At 42.3% G+C, this 19,809-nt stretch overlaps 2 protein-coding genes across 5 annotated transcripts in view; both read right to left on the reverse strand.

The window, feature by feature from the left end:
* The window catches only part of LOC311111838 (uncharacterized protein), a gene marked incomplete at its 5' end in the record, with an annotated part of 37,592 nt that extends 33,768 nt beyond the window's left edge, over nt 1-3,824 (reverse strand). For all 4 annotated transcript variants that reach the window (XM_084154738.1, XM_084154737.1, XM_084154736.1 and 1 more), the window contains 2 exons: nt 2,021-2,146; nt 3,711-3,824. In XM_084154738.1, coding sequence (XP_084010864.1) covers nt 2,021-2,146; nt 3,711-3,824 — 240 coding nt within the window. The remainder of the gene's footprint in view (nt 1-2,020; nt 2,147-3,710) is intronic.
* Nucleotides 3,825-7,488: 3,664 nt separating this feature from the next.
* The window catches only part of LOC311126884 (rho guanine nucleotide exchange factor 2-like), a 76,395-nt gene continuing 64,074 nt past the window's right edge, over nt 7,489-19,809 (reverse strand). The window contains exon 22 of the mRNA XM_084158574.1: nt 7,489-9,536. Within this exon, the coding sequence (XP_084014700.1) occupies nt 9,412-9,536 (125 nt within the window). The 3' untranslated portion in view covers nt 7,489-9,411. The remainder of the gene's footprint in view (nt 9,537-19,809) is intronic.

Here is a 19,809-nt window from a genome sequence, read left to right on the forward strand (position 1 = left end):
TCCCCTATACACTCCTCATATAGGATGGCTCATGAGAATAGATTATTTTATATAGGTCTTTGGTCCCCTTTCATATTAATATACTGTATATTCACACATATGCACAAGGACAAGACAGAGAGGTGTATTCAAAGAAAGGTGTCTTCACAGGTACACGTGCAAGAAAATGCACGCACGTGCACACACAATACGGACTTGAAGCTCGTAAAGATGAAGCTCAAACACACCCATGATTTTGCCACATAGCTGTACAGACAGTGTAGGGCAGACAGACCACACAAGAGCGCATAACACCCGTAATGACCTTGGCTGGTTGTAAACCATATGAATCATTGGGTAATCATCACTCCAAGGCACCACACAATACCTATTTACTGCAAAACACACACACGCACACAAACCTAAGCCCCTCTGGTATTTCAATATGGTCACTCCATGCATTCTCTCTATTGAGACAAACGATTGTGATGACAGCTGCTGTTTGTTCTATATCTAGAGTCCGGAGAAAAGTACTTCATTACAGTCAACTAGGGGAAATACAGAGAGAGAGAATTACTGAGACCTAAAGGGAAGGGGAGGGAAATTGTTGGAGAAAAATACACCTAAACCACTAGAGCACGAGAAGAGTAAAGAAATTGAAAGGGGGGAGGGAACTAGGATGAGATTGCCAACCCAAGAATAGAGAGTGGCAACCCAAGTATAGTCTTGGCCGCGGTAGCCTAAAGGTTAGAGAGGCGGGTCGGTAACGGGAGGTTTGCCGGTTCAAATCCCAGTGCTGACTGGAAAAAGTGAGCTGGCAACTGGAGGATTGCAGGCATCAATAACTCACATGCCATCTACAGCAACTGCGCCCTTGAGCAAAGCCCTTAACCCCCAAACTACTCCAGGGGTGCCGCTTTTCACATACTCCTTGACAAAACTAAAGTAGGCCTTTTTTGGCAATGTATGGGTAAAGGCACTATGACTCGTGAATCCAAATGTCATGTGTTGTTCAGAAAGTCTGAATGGTTATATTATCTGTTGCTCAAAAAGTCTGATGACTTTGGAGTTGGTTAGTGTCTTGTCTTTCTATCGCTAGAACCATAACAGCAACTAGATCCAGTGTTCTTCAATGCTGTTCCTTTGGACCCACAGGGTGTGCAAGCTTTTGTTTAGCCCAGCACCAACGCTCCTGATTCAACTCAAGGGCTTATTGATGAGTTAAATCAGGTGTGTTAGTGCTGGGCTGGAACAAAAGCCTGCACACCCTGTGGGTCCCCAGGACCAGACTTGACGAACGCTACTCTAGTGATAATATCGATGGTTATTGTACCTAAAATGGTAGCATGGTTAGTGTGATAGTCATAGCTCGACTGGATGACATCATGGTCAGAATATGGGGATGAAACAGCAGTAGCTGTGGATGGGTGATCGGAGCGAATGAGAAGAATGGGAGGTAGGGGAGACACCAGGCACCAGGTTTAACCTCCTGTGGTCTAAGCTTGTCTAACCCTGTAAGAGCAGATTGTGTTTTCATAGCACAAGTGTGTTTGCTTTGTCATACAGTATGTAATATGAGCAGGAATGAGGCTTCTGGTGCCTTCAAGCTTGCTAAATCCTTTTGGGTCCCTGCACAGAACCTGCATCGCTCCGGGATCAAAGCTCTTACGGCTCATATTACAATCTTACTAAGGCATCTGGCTAGACCTATTCTACACCCTCTACTGTTGATGATGATCATTGGACCAATTCCACCACCTCTTCAATCTTCTCATTGTTTCCAAAGCAACCCCAGCATCCAGGTCATGGCACCAATGTGACCGGCCTGGTGTCAAACAAGGATCATCCCTGCTACTCAAGACCATGTTAAGCCACGTAACAAATAGCCGAGGCATCAGTTCTTGGAGCTAGCACAAGTTGGTAGAAGTTGCACCTAACCACTGGTCCAGGGTCAGCTACTGTTAATACTTAAGTTTAGGAAATGGGGTTGGGTAATCTGATACTAGACCTGTAAGACCTTGGAAGAACACAACACACTTACATCTGCGGCCTTCTTGTCCGCAACCTCCAACTTCTCCTGGGCATCCTTCAAGGCTTCAGAGTATTTGTCCAGCTCATCCTCAGTCCCCTTCAGTTTCTTCTGCATCTGCAGCAACTCATCCTCATGCTGAGAGAGAGAGCAAATGAGAGAAGGAAGGAGGGAGGGCGAGAAGAGGAAATTGAGATGGAGAAAGGGCGGGTGAGATTTTTCAGTCTTTTCACACTATGGTGCAGACCTGAATCATACTGGGCTGACTATTTTCTTTTCACCTTGACCTTTCCAGCACTGTTCCCGCAACTACGGTGGATACATAACCAGGCCAGCACAGTAAAGCTTGGCTTATTGGTGTGAAAATAGTATTCGTTAACTGATAGCCTCATATCCTTGTCCATCTCCATTCATCAAGGCATCTTGACTGTCACCCAGGCCTGGGTTCAAATAGTATGTGTCTTCTTTCAAATACTTTGAGCGTTTGAGCCTTCCTAGAGTGGCAAATGGACTGGTTTGACACTTTTGGGACTATTCCATTGTGCCAGGCAAGCTAGAAAAGTATATGAAAGAAAACAAATACTATTTGAACCCATGTCTGCAGCCGCCTCACCTGTCCTCTTGTCACAAGTAACCTAAAGCCTGGTGGACAGGCCTGCCATGGTTCCACTTCAACGCCATCTAGATATAAATACTCCCTCTGGATGGTAACTTCCCCTAACAATCACTCAGTGAAAGGATCCACTGTCATATTCCATCCTAGTGTCTAGCCCTTCGCAATTTCTCTGTGGAGAGATCACTAGCTAAACCACCCCAGCCTTGACAGACAGCCTGTCTGGCCTTGCTAATGAGAGAAATATGGTCTAACGTTTCTCACAAGTTTTCTTGGCATGGTTTTGAATTTTCCAGTTGTCATGTTTTTGGGGGACAGAGGTCACTTAGGACTCAGTTGTTAAGTCTTTAAGTCTTGTCAGCTCTGTCCTATTCTTAAATATATCCTAACCTCTTGTATTTATAGTGATGTCATGAAATTGTTACCTTATTTTCAAGAATAATAAAATGAAATCAATGGAATTTAAAACAAAACAATTCAAAATAAAATATTCTGTTACAAACACATCTAGAAAAGCAGGTGAGATGACTCCTTCACTAACCAGTATATTCCAATATCGGTAAAAAAATGTCACATCTATTTTACCAATTACTTTTTAACTCTACCTTTTAACAATGACCGGCCTAGGGGATGTAACAGAGTTGTATCTAAGCAAACCATTTCCAAATCACACAGCAACATTATGGAAACCTATAAGCCATTTCACCTTTTGAGACTTCCACCCCCCATCCCTGTCCCAATGTCATTCTGTCATGATGAGATTTTCTGGTGGTTAACTGGATTTCCAGTTGTACAGACAATACAAAGAGTGCTCTGGTCAAAATAAGTGAAATATATAGGGACTAGGATGCCATTTGTGACACACCCACACGTCTTTTTCTGGTCACTAAAAAAGACATCAGAAAAGTCCTTCAACAATAGGTATACAACCTGACCATGACGTAGAAAAATGACAGAATGACATCATTGCAACCAGTTTTGCTCCTTGGGGTAGTAGTAGCCTACAGTTGGCTCCTTGACTGCCCAAGGTGCCCATATCCCCATCCATGATAGAGGATCCCCCTACTCTCTGTGATGTGGCTGGCCCACCTGCTTGCTCCTCTCCTCGGCTGCCTTCTTGTCGGTATCGGCCTGTTCTGCTGCGTCCAGAGCGTTCTCCTTATCCAGCTTCAACATAAGCATCTTCTTCTTGACTGCCTCCATTTTTATGAAGGTCTTTTGGGCTTTTTGACGGAGAAAAGAAGGGAAAAGGGGGATAAAGGGTGCAGGACAGTCCTGTCAACTCAGTGGAATAGGAGAGACAGAGAGAGGGAGAGAAGGAGGGAGGGAGAAAGAGCAGAAGCGAGACCAAACTCTGAGATAGAAAGATAAAATATATATCCCCAAGAGTAGATGACCACACCCACAAACATGCCCCTCCCACTCTAGCCTTCTGGCTCCACCCAACTCAATCCTTTAAAGGTCAGTTCTTTAAATTGATCTACTGATCCTTCCTCTCCATAATAAAGCAAAGTAGGATGAACTTATCCTGATGTTGCGTTGTTCCTCTAATGGTTAAGGTCAGGTTTGGGAAACGCAAGCTGATTCTAGAGCTGTGCATACGAGCAACTTCTACCGGCAGATAGAAAGCCTGTTCTCATCCATTTCCCTCTGTCTTCCTGTGTCAGCTGTCATATTCTTTGACATAATTGACATATATTGTATGTTTCCTGCTGTGTGGGCTTTTAGTAATACAAACTAAGGTAGTGGGAGAGAGAGAGAGAGAGAGAGCGAGAAGGACAATGAGTGGGGCATAGACAATTAGGCAGATGCTGTCATAAAACAAAAGAGACAGTTCTATTTCTGTCCTCCACACATGCACACACACACACACACACACACACACAGGGTTCGAATTACAGCGGTATCTAGGAGTGCAGGGTAGAGGGTAGTGTGGGGAGTGGGCACTCCCATAACAAATCAGGAAACCCCCATACCATAGCTCTGGGCACCCCTTAAATGTTGAAAATATTAGCTTCAGGGTTTGAAATGACAACCATGGCAACAAAACAACAGTAGTAATTTTCCTTATTATTCATCCAAACTACACAATTACATAGACTCCTTATAGGGTAAGGAACCCTATCGACAAGGTAAGGCAGCATTCCATCCTTTAGTTTTTACCTAGCCACTGTCTCCAAACACAAACTTTTTAGCATTTTTGTCCAAAAAGTAAATCACCCCTATATAAGCATGTTTTGCATTTCATGTCCAAATCATCTTAAAAAGTAACTTTGAGGAAGACAATTAATTTGAGACACTTTGGGATCATTTGGACATGAAATACTAAACATGCTAACAAGGAGAAAAGCACTTCATCTCAACAGCTTACGCTAAAGAATCATGTCATAGTAAATATTAAGAGGTCATAAACTTATACTACTTCATAACTCTTTTATAACAGTTCAGCAACACCTGCTCATGTGCCTGACACCACTACTGCAAACTCCAATTCTCTTAAACATCAACTTGACAGACAAAGATACAGAGTGACTGAAAGAGAGACGCCTAGCAATTTTACGTTAGGTTAGTAAATGTTATCTAATGTTAGGTTAAAGGTCAGGTTTAGGGGTTAGAGCAAGGTGCAAAAGTCAACAACACTTAAGGTCCGATTCAATCAGATCCGCTTTAGCCGACATCCGCATAGCTGATGTTTTGACGGTGTCGGAGGTGGAACTGCGAGCTGTCAAATCCACAAGCAGCTCCCAGCATTATACCTAAAGCGGACATTGCCATTGGCTGCACAGAGTCGCATTAATATAAATCCCATGCAGCCTTGTTTACAAGTTCGAAAACTGGAATGTGAGATGTAACCTACACCTCAATTAGAATGATAGAAATCCTCATTATTTAGTTTAATGATTTTCAATTTGAGCCTCATTATTTCTATATAGACTACACTTTCTCGTTCTGAACTTCCAACGTGAGTGGGATGGGTGTGGCTTCGTGACAGTGATCAAGAGCAGCTGCTCACCGATTTGACAGCTCCAACGCAGTTACACCTCCGACACCGCCAAAACATAAGCTATGCGGGTGTCAGCTATCGCCAGTTAGCGCTTGATCTGATTTAATCTAGGCCTTAATTTTGGAGGTCAGATCCAAGGTTTCATGTACTCTTCTAATAGTTACAACAGTTGCAAAATGTTAAATGTAAGAACAATTTAAGCCAGTTTGGTTGTACTCTTAACATTTTAGGTAGGTCAGAATACTATAACCAGGCAATTATTTAAGCGGGAGAGAAAAATAAAGACAGCGAGAAAGACATGGTGGGGAGAAAGGGAAATAGGGAGATGGCTTGAAGAATGGGCCACAGTACAGCTTCCCAGTAACCCCACTCCCCCTGCTCCTCTCCCAGACCACGAGAGCTTGTCGGGGCTTACAGTGCCATGGCATCCCCAATGTTGGGAAATTCCAATGATGAATGGGGTGCAGGCAGGGCATAGAGGGGCGCCCACTATGCCAACTATGTCCCCCAATGGGGATATTTATACATGTTACTTGGCTGACATTGTCCCCAGGATTAGGGAGGGATGGATAGAGAGAAATAAAAAGAGATGGAGAAGGGAGTGAGAGATACTGTATATAGCTAGAGAGAAAGAGAGAGGTAGTGGACAAGCGTAAGAGGGTAAGAGAAGGGAGAGAATACAAGTCACGTGGTCGACATAGTTATCCAGGTTTAGACTGTGGAAGGAAGGAAGGAAGGAAGGAAGGAGGAAGAAGAAAGAGAAACGAAGAGATGAGTGAGATAGAACCTGTCCGGAAACAACTCCTCATGGAGATGAGACAATTGGACAAGTGGATAGGGGCTGTTTCTGGACGGAGCCATAGAGTGAGAGAGAAAAAGAGAGGTAGTGGAAAAGAGAGTAAGAGGGTCAGAGATGGACACAGATGGGAGGGGGAATTAATTTTAAAAATGGCATAGAGAGAAGTAGTTAAAAAGGGTATAGGAAAAGGAGAGACGGTGAAGAGAGTGAGAGAGTTCAGTGTGTTGGGGTTTGATAGATTAGACCTGATGTTTCAGTAGAGGCATCAAGTCATCGTGAGGGGTTTAGGGGGAGGTATTTGGGGAAGCGGTGTCAGCCTACATTAGATAGATATAGAGTGTGAGACAGTGGGATACTTAAGCTAAGTCCCTCTCAAAAGACAGCTGCGTTTTACCACCGAATTGGATTGACGTACTACGGGAATCGTCATAGTCTGAAATGAGCTTTGGTATCCACAGCTAATTGATTGATTGTCTGTACAATGTGCCAGTTTATAGCAGAGATAGATTTGATTACCAGAATGCAGTGGTAATGCTTCAGGTAAGAGCAACTGTCGATAACACTTTTTATCACAAGGTCTACCTAACACCGTCATAATAATGACATACAGATGTCATAAACAGTCATGACCGCTTATGACAGCTGTCACAAACCTTTGTTTAGTTTACTTAGGCATAATTCCAATTAGGATAGGCATAATGCCAACAAACTTACCATAATAACGGTTTGTGTCAGGACCATGATAAATTGTGGAAATAAGTCTTCATTACTAAACAACCTGTTGTTTTGTCAGAGGGCCCAAGTGAGGTGGACCACAACTATCTGTAGTAAGAGCACAAATCAAAAATACCCTTTTTACACCAGCACAGGGTATAGTAAGAACTTGTCAAAATGAGTGGATATATGCCATTGATACATAAATATGACAATATAACTTTGATAACAACTGGAAAGGCATATTTTGGATTTGACATTCATATCTTTAGTATGGGTTTCTATAAACAGCAATTGAATACAGTACAGTTTCCTCGTCAAATAAAGACAGACACAAAATCATTGCCCTTGTCATTTTTGCCAGATTTATACACACTATGCAAGCCAGCAAAATATGGTACACGAGTCAAATTAAAGATAACAACAAGAAATTACAAGAATAAAGAAAGTCTCAATTAAAGCATTGTAGTTCCAAAATAATTTCAAGGCAAATATAATGGTTGCTTGGCTGGCCGTTGTTCAGAAACAGTCCCCAAAGTCATTTGTTTAGTCCTTAATAGAGAAGACTCGATGTTGGCAAAAAGTTGTTGATTTCCCCTATCCCTCAAGGCATCTCAAAATGGATTACATGGCGTATTGTCTTAGTTCCATCTTCCAATGTCTGGTCTTTTGACTGCTTCTTTTATATAGTCTACCAAGTCCACTAGAGTTAAACTTGTAAACTACATTGCTTATACTGTATGTAGATGCACCTCTAGTGATCCATATAGTGATTAGGTTATTTTATCCATTTAGGTAAAACTTTATTTTATGCTTAGTAACTACATGGTAACAGCATAATTCTTTCTGGTAATTACTTGAAATTAATTATTAACAATTGCCACTTTCTGGTATTTGTGACAAAGAATCCCCAAGTAATATACACAGAGTGCACAAACCATTAGGAATACCTTCCTAATATTGAGTTGATCACCCTTTTGCCCTCAGAACAGCCTCAATTCGTCAGGGGATGGACTCTACAAGGTGTCGAAAGCGTTCCACAGGGATGCTGGCCCATGTTGACTACACTGCTTCCAGCAGTTGTGTCAAGTTGGCTGGATGTCCTTTGGGTGGTGGACCATTATTGATACACACAGGAAACTGTTGAGTGTGAAAAACCCAGCAGCAGTTCTGCAGTTCTTGACACACTCAAATCAGTGCGCCTGGCACCTACTACCATACCCCGTTCAAAGGCACTTAAATATTCTGTCTTGCCCATTCACTCTCTGAATGGCACACTTACACAATCTATGTCTCAGGCCTTAAAAATACTTATTTAACCCGTCTCCTCCCCTTCATCTACACTGATTTTTTAAGTGGAATTAACAGAAGACATCAATAAGGGATCATAGCTTTCACCTGGATTCACCTGTTCAGTCTGTCATGGAAAGAGCAGTTCCTAATGTTTTTTACACTCAGTGTATATGTGCCACAAAGCGAGTTACATTACTTTGAGTATTTAAAGTATATGTATGTGATCCCTGCAGGAAATGAACCACAAACCAGTGGGTAAGTAAGTCTTTTTGGAATAATAATTGTCATTATGCTGTTGCCATGTGGTTTCTAAGTAAAAACAAGGTAATTAGGGGAGAGAAAAATACAGTGCTCTCTCTTTCTTATACAGTCACTCTAATGTTTGGCTTTTGTCATGAGATGTCTTAGCTTAAATAAGGAAGGAAGAATAAATAAACAAATCATTAGCATCATAAACAGCATTGTGAATTAATCATCCTAATTATGGAAATGTAAAGGACTGTATGACCGTGTGTGTGTGTGGTGTGTGTTTGTATCTGCGTGTCATATTTTGTTTTATCTGTGTGTCTCAGCACAAGCTGCTATATATACACATCCAACATCCTAATGCAAAGAAGCAGCTACCCAACCATCATTAACGCAGTATCCCATTCACTTAGACAAAACCCATCAGGTTTGGCCATTCACTGCTTTTATATTTGCTGTCCATTTCCTGCATATTCTTCTTTGGAAAATCATCATTGCATAACTCCCTTCCTATTATTCACGCCACTTTAATAGGTCCTCATTAGTCCAGTGTCGATTCCAAAAGGGAGCAGTATAAATCAAAATAATCCCAAGCGAGAAACACGAAAGAATAACGTAAAGTCACATATTGCCGCTGGTCGTGTACTGTAAAGCAAAAGCCACGGAACAAATATATATATATATATATTTGAAAATTAATATGGTACTTCCTTTTTAGTGTAAAAAGAGGAAGACTATATCAAGTTCAGTTCTCTTGTTCTCTTCTGACTATTTTTGAGAGTAGGGGAGCAGTGTGACACGTCAGGCTCTCGTGGTGGTTCTGCTGTGGCTTCGCTCTCCTCTGGAATGTCCTGAAGATCTGAGTGAAGAGACAATTTGCCAATAAATAATTTATATCAAAAACACCATAGACAGATTCTTTAGAATAGTGACAAACAGGTCATTTTCATGAAAGTTGGAGGGCTCTCTCTCTCTCTCTCTCTCTCTCTCTCTCTCTCTCTCTCTCTCTCTCTCTCTCTCTCTCTCTCTCTCTCTCTCTCTCTCTCTCTCTCTCTCTCTCTCTCTCTCTCTCTCTCTCTCTCTCTCTCTCTCTCTCTCTCTCTCTCTCTCTCTCTCTCTCTCTCTCTCTCTCTCTCTCTCTCTCTCTCTCTCTCTCTCTCTCTCTCTCTCTCTCTCTCTCTCTCTCTCTCATTCATATATATATATATATATATACTGGAGAGTGGAGACACCAGCACTGTCATTTCTCAACAGGGAGTAGAATGACGCCGCTGAGCACTAGCCCTGGAAAGACATCTCCACCCACACACCAAACACTGAGAGAAGCAGAGGGCTGTGAGGTGTTCGCACACACAGAGAGAGAACATGAGGTGAGAAGGGCAGCCATGGTGTGTTTGTGTGTGTGTGCCAGAAAGAGACAGTTTGTGCCTCATCACAAAATCGATCTGTTAAATAAAACTGTGTGTGGGCTTGCATTAGCATTATGGAGAGGACAGAGGTAAGCCTATCTCTGCTAAAGCACATCTCTATATAATGATACTACAGTGGGAATATCCCCTCTTGGGAATTGTGTATTTCTTTATATTTCGTATATTGCTGCTTTTTGCTGTTTGAACACAATGACTGTACCAGATGTCTTGACATGAACAACACTAAAGCACATTTTTTGAAAAACTAAAGAGCCGGCGTTATAGGCGGGCCTTTGGGGGCCTGGCCCGCCCTACCATATCTCCTGGCCCGTCCAAATAAAATACATGGTTGAATGAAATGTATTTAAAAAAAGAAAAAATTTATGTGGCTCAAGTAATTATATATGACAGGATTTTAGACCTATCATAAATGCATCTTTTACTGCCATTTCAAATTAATAGTGGGTGCCTCAGTGATCAGTAGGCCTGGCTACCGTCAAAATTAGAAATTGGTTTAAAAATAATGCATCATCTGCTGCAACAAGTGCCGCTGAAAATCCACTCATCAAAACCACTGCTACAGTTGCTGGCGATCATGGCAATGCAGTGGCTAGCCCACAGAGTTTGCCTAGTCTCTGCCAACGGTGAAGCTAGCAGAGCCCCCTTCCAGTCCCGCCACCAGCCTCCTTGCCACCACCCAGCTCAGCAGCAGCTGCTAGCCATGCTAAAGTACACGGGCCAGTGCAACCCACATCCAGATAAGCAGCCCCAGATGACCTTGGGGTTGAGAAGCCCAACCAGGTGACATTAGGTACATTTCCAGTAAGATTGTATTCAGGGAAGAAGCAGTCTTTTGGTAAGTATTCAGTACAAACTGATGCAGCCTTTTGTTTCCCCTGATGAAATTTCGGTCCAGTGCGTCATCAGATTCAACTTTTACCATTAAAGGGTTCTGTGATTGGAAGCATGCATTAGAGAGAGATAAAGAACTGAACAAACATGCCACCTCGAAATAACACTTAACATGTGAGGCTATGGAGGGAGAGAAAAATGTGTAAAGAGACAGAGCAGGAAATATCAACACTGGTTAACACGGATCTGCTTGCACGTCCTCGATATTACCTGGGCTCTATTGTTGACATTATTGCATTTCTAGCCGTTAATGAAATCCCTCTAAGAAGAGATCACGATGCATTCAAAAGCATGACAGAGGAAGGCAGTGGGCGGTTCTTGTCATTGTTTGAGTATACCCACCAAAAAGATCCAGAGTTGGCCAAGAAAGCACCAACCATTCCCCACAACGCAGCCTACATGAGCCACGACATCCAGGATGACTTAATAAAACAAACGAGTAACTTAGTAACAGAGCATATTGTTGGGGAAGTGGACGGAACAAGAGACCCAACGGGCTATGAAAACACTTCAATCGTACTTCGGTTTATAGATGGGAACTATTAAATAAAAGAGAGCCTTCTGACCATAGCCACTGCAGATGCAGGTGATGCCAACACTCTCACAGAAACTGTTACCTCAGAACTGACCAAGGCTGGACTGAGAACTGACAAAATCCTCAGTCAAGTCTACGACGGAGCCTATGTGATGTCGGGGAAGCAAGGGGGAGTGCAGAAACTTCTACAGGAGAAATTGGGTAGAGACATACCTTATGTTCACAGCTTCATCTGGTGGTGGTCCATGCCATGTCCTCTGAGGCGGCCATCGGAGATTTGTAAAAAAAAAAATTGTAACCTTTACAAATACGTAAGAAAGCCCACCATTGGAGTTCATTACAAGGGGGAGACACAAACGCCTGCTCGACCAGCCACTGTACAAGTCATCCTTGAGTCCTCCAAGGATATATCCCAGTAGCTGACACAGGTTGAAGACACACAAGCTTTTCCCGCAGATGTGAGAGTCAATGAAGTGGGGTTGCTGCACGCCATATCAAAGCCCAGCTTGAGGTTTATCGCTCTCATGGTAAACAAGATTCTGTTACTTTTTGACCCACCAAACAGTCCAGTCAGAATAGATGGATCTTGTAACAGCCGTCCAACTGGTGAACAATGCATCAGAGTGTGTTGACGGTCGGGATGGAGACGGGATAACTAAGGGCCTTTTTAATACACTAATGGAAACGTCTTATTCTCTTACCTAATTTAAATAAGTACCGCCTTGTAACCAACAATCGCAGAAGGCGTGTTCGCAGAGTGGCGTGGTTTACAAAGCTAGGTAGCTATTCTACTGGGGCCGGTTGCACCAGTTGGTCGTAAGTGGGTCGTAACTCTACGTCCGACATAAAATGTGCTCTACGCCGGACCTAAAAATTATACCTGTTGCACCACCTGGGCGTAAGCCCTTTATGAGCTACTCCTGGGCGTAGATTCTTCGCCTAGTAGCTAGCAGGAGCAGCGCACCCAAGGGTGTCGACTCATGAACATTCTCCATGGTAACACTATTCTTCATAGAAACACTATTTGAAAAGTACAATAACGGAGCATGGCGCGTCTTTGTCTATCGGTTTCACAACCAGCGGGCCTTTAGACGGGAATTAATAATAATAGATCGGCGCAACCCTCTGGATATGTATACAGACGGGGAGTGTATCGTGAGGTTCCGCTACAGAAGTTGTGATCGGTTTGAAATAATCTATGAGCTCTCACCGACGCTGTCCCCGGCATTGCAAACTCTGATTGCGCTTCGGTTCTATGCCAAAGGTGCATTTCAAAACACTGTGGGGGACATGATATAAGTCAGCAGATCCACAGTCTCTGGGATACCGGGCATCATCGGATGCATTGGCCGTACTCATGTCAGGATACAGACCCCTTCTGACCATGAGTACCTATATGTCAACAGATAGGGGTTTCATTCCATCAACGTACAGCTTGCCTGCAATGAGGGGATGAAGATTATAGACATGGTGGCCTGGGTCTACCCACAATGCGCGGCTCCTACTAGAGAGTGCACTCCAGAGGGAGTTTGAAGAGGTTAGACGTTGTGGCATCCTGCTGGAGGACAGTGGCTACCCACTAAAAAGGTGGCTGATGACACCAGTGTTGGCACCCAGGACACCAGGAGCGGGAGTACAACAATGCTCATGCTGAGGCTAGGTGCCTTATTGAGTGCTGCATATGGGTGCTGAAGCACAGTTTAGTAGCCTACTTTTTAATTAGGCTATGACATGCACCAAATAACATAAGATGATTGTGTTACCACACAGTTTTATTGCATTGTGCTCTCACTAGGTTCCACTGCCTACATGGAGAGATAAGAATGGCACCAGAGAGGTCCTGCACCGTTGTCGCTGCCATAGTGGTATTGCATAATAGCTGCGTGGAGAAGAGGCTGCCTTTATTTAACTAGGCAAGTCAGTTAAGAACAAATTCTTATTTACAATGACGGCCTACCAAAAGGCTTCTTGTGGGGAAGGTGGCTGGGATAAAAAATTTAAATATAGGACAAAACACACATCGCAACAAGAGAGACACTACATAAAGAGAGACCTAAGACAACAACATAGCATGGCAGCAACACATGACAACACAGCATGGTAGCAACACCACATCCCATGATTGATCCAGGGCACAGGAAAACAATAGGGAACCTGCAGGTCCAGACGACATCGAAGATCGACTGGTCCAGAATCAAATAATCTATAGAAATGTCTATAACCAGCATAACCAATCAATAAATATATATGTTGGAATGATTAAAAAGCATATCTTCCTTTATTTCCTAAAGTCTTAAGTCTTATAGGCAGTATTTACAAATACAAAGACTACACTTAAAATGATTGTAAAACAAATAGGCCTATTCAATGTACAATTTCTTATTATTGGCTACAGTGTAGTGTGTTACTCCCGCTCGTTCTACAATGAACTGCTGCTGTTGTTGCTCAAGGAACCTAATTTCCAAATGTAATTAATTTTTCTCAAGCTCTAATTTCTATTTTTTCCCACTCAGTTTCTCAGTCTCCATCTCTACTCTCTCTATCTCCTTCTCCATGAGCATCAGCTGCATCTCATTTAGCTGCTCTTGTGTTGGTACCCAACGCACCCTGCTCTCCTTCATAAAAATACAGTTTACTATAGAATACTACAGTACTTACTATACAATTTTGTTTTGTTTAAAAAAAATGTTTAGTCATTTAGCAGATGCTCTTACCCAGAGCGACTTACAGTTAGTGCATACATTTTTCATACTATATAATTCTGCAATAAACTATAGTATACTGTAAAATACTATACTACACATTGATCATGTGTAGTACTTAGTATAGAATTGTGTACTATACTGTAGAATACTATAGTAAATGCTACAGTATTAACCACAACAACAAAAAAAACTAATAAATACTATGGTCCGCAAAAACATTTTTCTTTTTTACTATAGTAAATACTACAATGTTTAATGTACATATACCCTGCCCATTCCCCTCCCACATATCACAATTTGTGCCCTCTGTAAGTGAGAAACCTACATGCCAAGTATAGACCATATATTGTGTTCCCTACAGGTTATAGAAAAGAGCAGAAGCTCTGAACTCCATTCAGAACCCAGTCCTTCCTCAGGGAGAAAGCCCCCAATTTCTATGTCAAAGATAATAAAACAAAAACACTTTAGTAAATACTACAGTAATGTCAACAAAAACACTACAGTAAATCCTACAGTATACCGTACTACAGTCCGCAAAACACTACAGTAAATACTACAGTTTGCAAAAACACTACATTAATTACTATAGTATAAATTACTATTTTTTACTACAGTATTTATACTATAGTAAATTGTAAATAGTACAGTATACTACAATAAATACTACAGTATTCACTGTAGTGTTACTGTGAATACTACAGTAAAGTCTGCAAAAACACTACAGTGAATACTATAGTATTCCTACCATATGCACTATAGTATTTTTTCATGTGGGCTGGCTCTGCGTTCTGGCTGTAAACGATGTGTTTGGGGAGCTCGAGTCGGTGTCTAAAAGAGCCAACAAACATGGAAGTTATAACAAGTAAATAGGACAGCGGCAGCTTGTTGCATGCAGAACAGTGGTCACAAGAAATTGAAAGACCCAACGAGGGCAAAGAAAGATGCAAGTGGTGCCTGGAAATATCCCTCACATATAGCCTACACCTGGCAGTTGATGATAAATTAATGGTTGCAGTTTTTACCTTCATTATTGATCTCCACTACTAGGCTGCTGTTAGTGGATGTGGATACTGAGAGCTCTCATCATCTCTATTATCTTAATCATCATCATGCTGGGTGGGTGAGTGGGTTAATGCGCGTGAAGGCAGGGGATTCTGCTCCAAATATATCAACTATAATATCGCTGTATGGCGATATTTTGGGAGCAGGACCTCCTCCCGTAGGTGGGTTTTTCAGGGTACCAGCATCTTTTCTTGCGCTCGTCATGAGATCTTTCCATTTCTTGCACACATCTTCCACTGACCTGCAGCCAAGCTCCCCGCTCTCCTCATTTACTTTACTAGTTATAAGCTTCCAGGTTATATATTTATGTTTTCTGTTTGTAGCGGTGCTATTGAACTTAGCATTCATCATTGCTCGACGTTTGCTACAGCTCTACGGTCCTTCTTATTTCAGAGTCTGAAAAGTACAGTTTTCTTTTATTAGCTTCCATTGCGCCAAATACGGTAGCTATCCCGTTACTGATTGTAGCTAAGCAACGAGCGCTGCCTAGCAACCATCATTATGAATCTTCTAATCTCATGAGCACGCATTGCTTACGCCGGATTTAGCTACGACTAGTCTTATTTTGGGTTGATGCAACAGGTGTAAATTCTGATCACAACATTGGACGTAGCTACGACCGTCCAACCATTTAAGACTAACGTTTTTACGCAGGCTGGTGAAACGCGCAGCTGGTGCCAAAATGTGACTAAAGTGTTTTAGCAAATTACAGGTTTCCCCTATTAATCTCAGGCAAAGATACTTATTGGTTTCCGCTTTCATCCGTGTCTGGTGTTAGCTAGTATACTGGCTAGCTAGGTCTTCAGCCAGCATGGAACAAAAGAGGGGGAAGGGTTGCCCAAAGCCCAGAAACAGTTGTCATGTCATTACATCAAGAGACATGCCTGGCAGTCAATATATACAGTGAGGGAAAAAAGTATTTGATCCCCTGCTGATTTTGTACGTTTGCCCACTGACAAAGAAATGATCAGTCTATAATTTTTATGGTAAGTTTATTTGAACAGTGAGAGACAGAATAACAACAACAAAAATCCAGAAAAATGCATGTCAAAAATATTATAAATTGATTTGCATTTTAATGAGGGAAATAAGTATTTGACCCCTCTGCAAAACATGACTTAGAACTTGGTGGCAAAACCCTTGTTGGCAATCACAGAAGTCAGTGTCACGTCCTGACTCAGGGGACTCTTATATGTTGAGTCAGGGTGGGTATATTCTATGTTGTGTTTTCTATGTTGCAGTCTAGGTGTTGTATATCTATGTTTGGCCGGGTGTGATTCCCAATCAGAGACAGGTGTCGCTCGTTGTCTCTGATTGGGAATCATACTTTGGCAGCCTATTGGCACTAGTTAGTTGTGGGATCTTGTTCCGTGTATAGGTTTGTTGTGTGTTCAACCTTAGGACTTCACGTTTAGTTTGTTTATTGTTTTGTCGTGTGTTTATAAGTTTAATAAACATGTACGCATTTCACGCTGCGCCTTGGTCTGACCCGTCCTTGAACGAACGTGACAGTCAGACATTTCTTGTAGTTGGCCACCAGGTTTGCACACATCTCAGGAGGGATTTTGTCCCACTCCTCTTTGCAGATCTTCTCCAAGTCATTAAGGTTTTGAGGCTGATGTTTGGCAACTCGAACCTTCAGCTCCCGCCACAGATTTTCTATGGGATTAAGGTCTAGAGACTGGCTAGGCCACTCCTGGACCTTAATGTGCTTCTTCTTGAGCCACTCCTTTGTTGCTTTGGCCGTGTGTTTTGGGTCATTTTCATGCTGGAATACCCATCCACGACTCATTTTCAATGCCCTGGCTGAGGGAAGGAGGTTCTCACCCAAGATTTGATGGTACATGGCCCCGTCCATCGTCCCTTTGATGCGGTGAAGTTGTCCTGTCCACTTAGCAGAAAAACACCCCCAAAGCATAATGTTTCCACCTCCATGTTTGACGGTGGGGATGGTGTTCTTGGGGTCATAGGCAGCATTCCTCCTCCTCCAAACACGGCGAGTTGAGTTGATGCCAAAGAGCTCCATTTTGGTCTCATCTGACCACAACACCTTCACCCAGTTCTCCTCTGAATCATTCAGATGTTCATTGGCAAACTTCAGACGGGCATTTATGTGTGCTTTCTTGAGCAAGGGGACCTTGCGGGCGCTGCAGGATTTCAGTTCTTCAAGGCGTAGTGTGTTACCAATTGTTTTCTTGGTGACTATGGTCCCAGCTGCCTTGAGATCATTGACAAGATCCTCCCGTGTAGTTCTGGGCTAATTCCTCACCGTTGTCATGATCATTGCAACTCTACGAGGTGAGATCTTGCATGGAGACCCAGGCCGAGGGAGATTGACAGTTCTTTTGTGTTTCTTCCATTTGCGAATAATCGCACCAACTGTTGTCACCTTCTCACCAAGCTGCTTGGCGATGGTCTTGTAGCCCATTCCAGCCTTGTGTAGGTCTACAATCTTGTCCCTGACATCCTTGGAGAGCTCTTTCGTCTTGGCCATGGTGGAGAGTTTGGAATCTGATTGATTGATTGCTTCTGTGGACAGGTGTCTTTTATACAGGTAACAAGCTGATATTAGGAGCACTCCCTTTAAGAGTGTGTTCCTAATCTCAGCTCGTTATCTGTATAAAAGACACCTGGGAGCCAGAAATCTTTCTGATTGAGAGGGGGTCAAATACTTATTTCCCTCATTAAAATGCAAATCAATTTATAACATTTCTGACATGCGTTTCTCTGGATTTTTTTGTTGTTATTCTGTCTCTCACTGTTCAAGTAAACCTACCATTAAAATTATAGACTGATCATTTCTTTGTCAGTGGGCAAACGTACAAAATCAGCAGGGGATCAAATACTTTTTTCCCTCACTGTACATACATACACACACACACACACACACACATACAAACATACAGTTGAAGTCGGAAGTTTACATACACCTTAGCCAAATACATTTAAACTCAGTTTTTCACAATTCATGACATTTACTCCTAGTAAAAATTCCCTGTCTTAGGTCAGTTAGGATCACCACTTTATTTTAAGAATGTGAAATGTAAGAATAATAGTAGAGAGAATGATTTATTTCATCTTTTATTTCTTTCATCACGTTCCCAGTGGGTCAGAAGTTTACATACACTCAATTAGTATTTGGTAGCATTGCCTTTAAATTGTTTAACTTGGGTCAAACGTTTTGGGTAGCCTTCCACAAGCTTCCCACAATAAGTTGGGTGAATTTTGGCCCATTCCTCCTGACAGAGCTGGTGTAATTTAGTCAGATTTGTAGGCCTCCTTGCTCGCACACGCCTTTTCAGTTCTGCCCACACATTTCTATAGGATTGAGGTCAGGGCTTTGTGATGGCCACTCCAATACCTTGACTTTCTTGTCCTTAAGCCATTTAGCCACAACTTTGGAAGTATGCTTGGGGTCATTGTCCATTTGGAAGATCCATTTGCATCTTTAAGCTTTAACTTCCTGACTGATGTCTTGAGATGTTGCTTCAATATATCCACATAATTTTCCTTCCTCATGATGCCATCTATTTTGTGAAGTGCACCAGTCCCTCCTGCAGCAAAGCACCCCCACAGCATGATGCTGCCACCCCCGTGCTTCACGGTTGGGATGGTGTTCTTTGGCTTGCAAGCCGTTCCCCCTTTTCCTTCAAACATAACGATGGTCATTACGGCCAAACAGTTCTATTTTTGTTTAATCAGACCAGAGGACATTTCTCCAAAAAGTAAGATTTTTGTCCCCATGTGCTGTTGCAAACCGTAGTCTGGGTTTTTTATAGCGGTTTTGGAGAAGTGGCTTCTTCCTTGCTGAGCGGCCTTTCAGGTTATGTCGATATAGGACTTGTTTTACTGTGGATATAGATACTTTTGTACCTGTTTCCTCCAGCATCTTCAGAAGGTCCTTTGCTGTTGTTCTGGGATTGATTTGCACTTTTCGCACCAAAGTACGTTCATCTCTAGGAGACAGAACGCGTCTCCTTCCAGAGCGGTATGACGGCTGCGTGGACCCATGGTGTTTATACTTGCGTACTATTGTTTATACAGGATGAACCAGACTTGTGGAGGTCTACAATTTTATTTCTGAGGTCCTGGCTGATTTACTTTGATTTTCCTATGATGTCAAGCAAAGAGGCACTGAGTTTGAAGGTAGGCCTTGAATTAAATCTACAGGTACACCTCCAATTGGCTCAAATTATGTCAATTAGCCTATCAGAAGATTCTAAAGCCATGACATTATTTTCTGGAATTTTCCAAGCTGTTTAAAGGCACAGTCAACTTAGTGTATGTAAACTTCTGACCCACTGGAATTGTGATACATTGAATTATAAGTGAAATAATCTGTCTGTAAAAATTGTTGGAAAAATGACTTGTGTCATGCACAAAGTAGATGTCCTAACCGACTTGCCAAAACTATAGTTTGTTAACAAGAAATTTGTGGAGTGGTTGAAAAAACGAGTTTTAATGACTCCAACCTAAGTGTATGTAAACTTCCGACTTCAACTGTACATA

This window comes from Coregonus lavaretus, assembly GCF_964263955.1.
Source record: "Coregonus lavaretus genome assembly, chromosome: 3".
In the NCBI taxonomy this organism is placed as follows: domain Eukaryota; kingdom Metazoa; phylum Chordata; class Actinopteri; order Salmoniformes; family Salmonidae; genus Coregonus; species Coregonus lavaretus.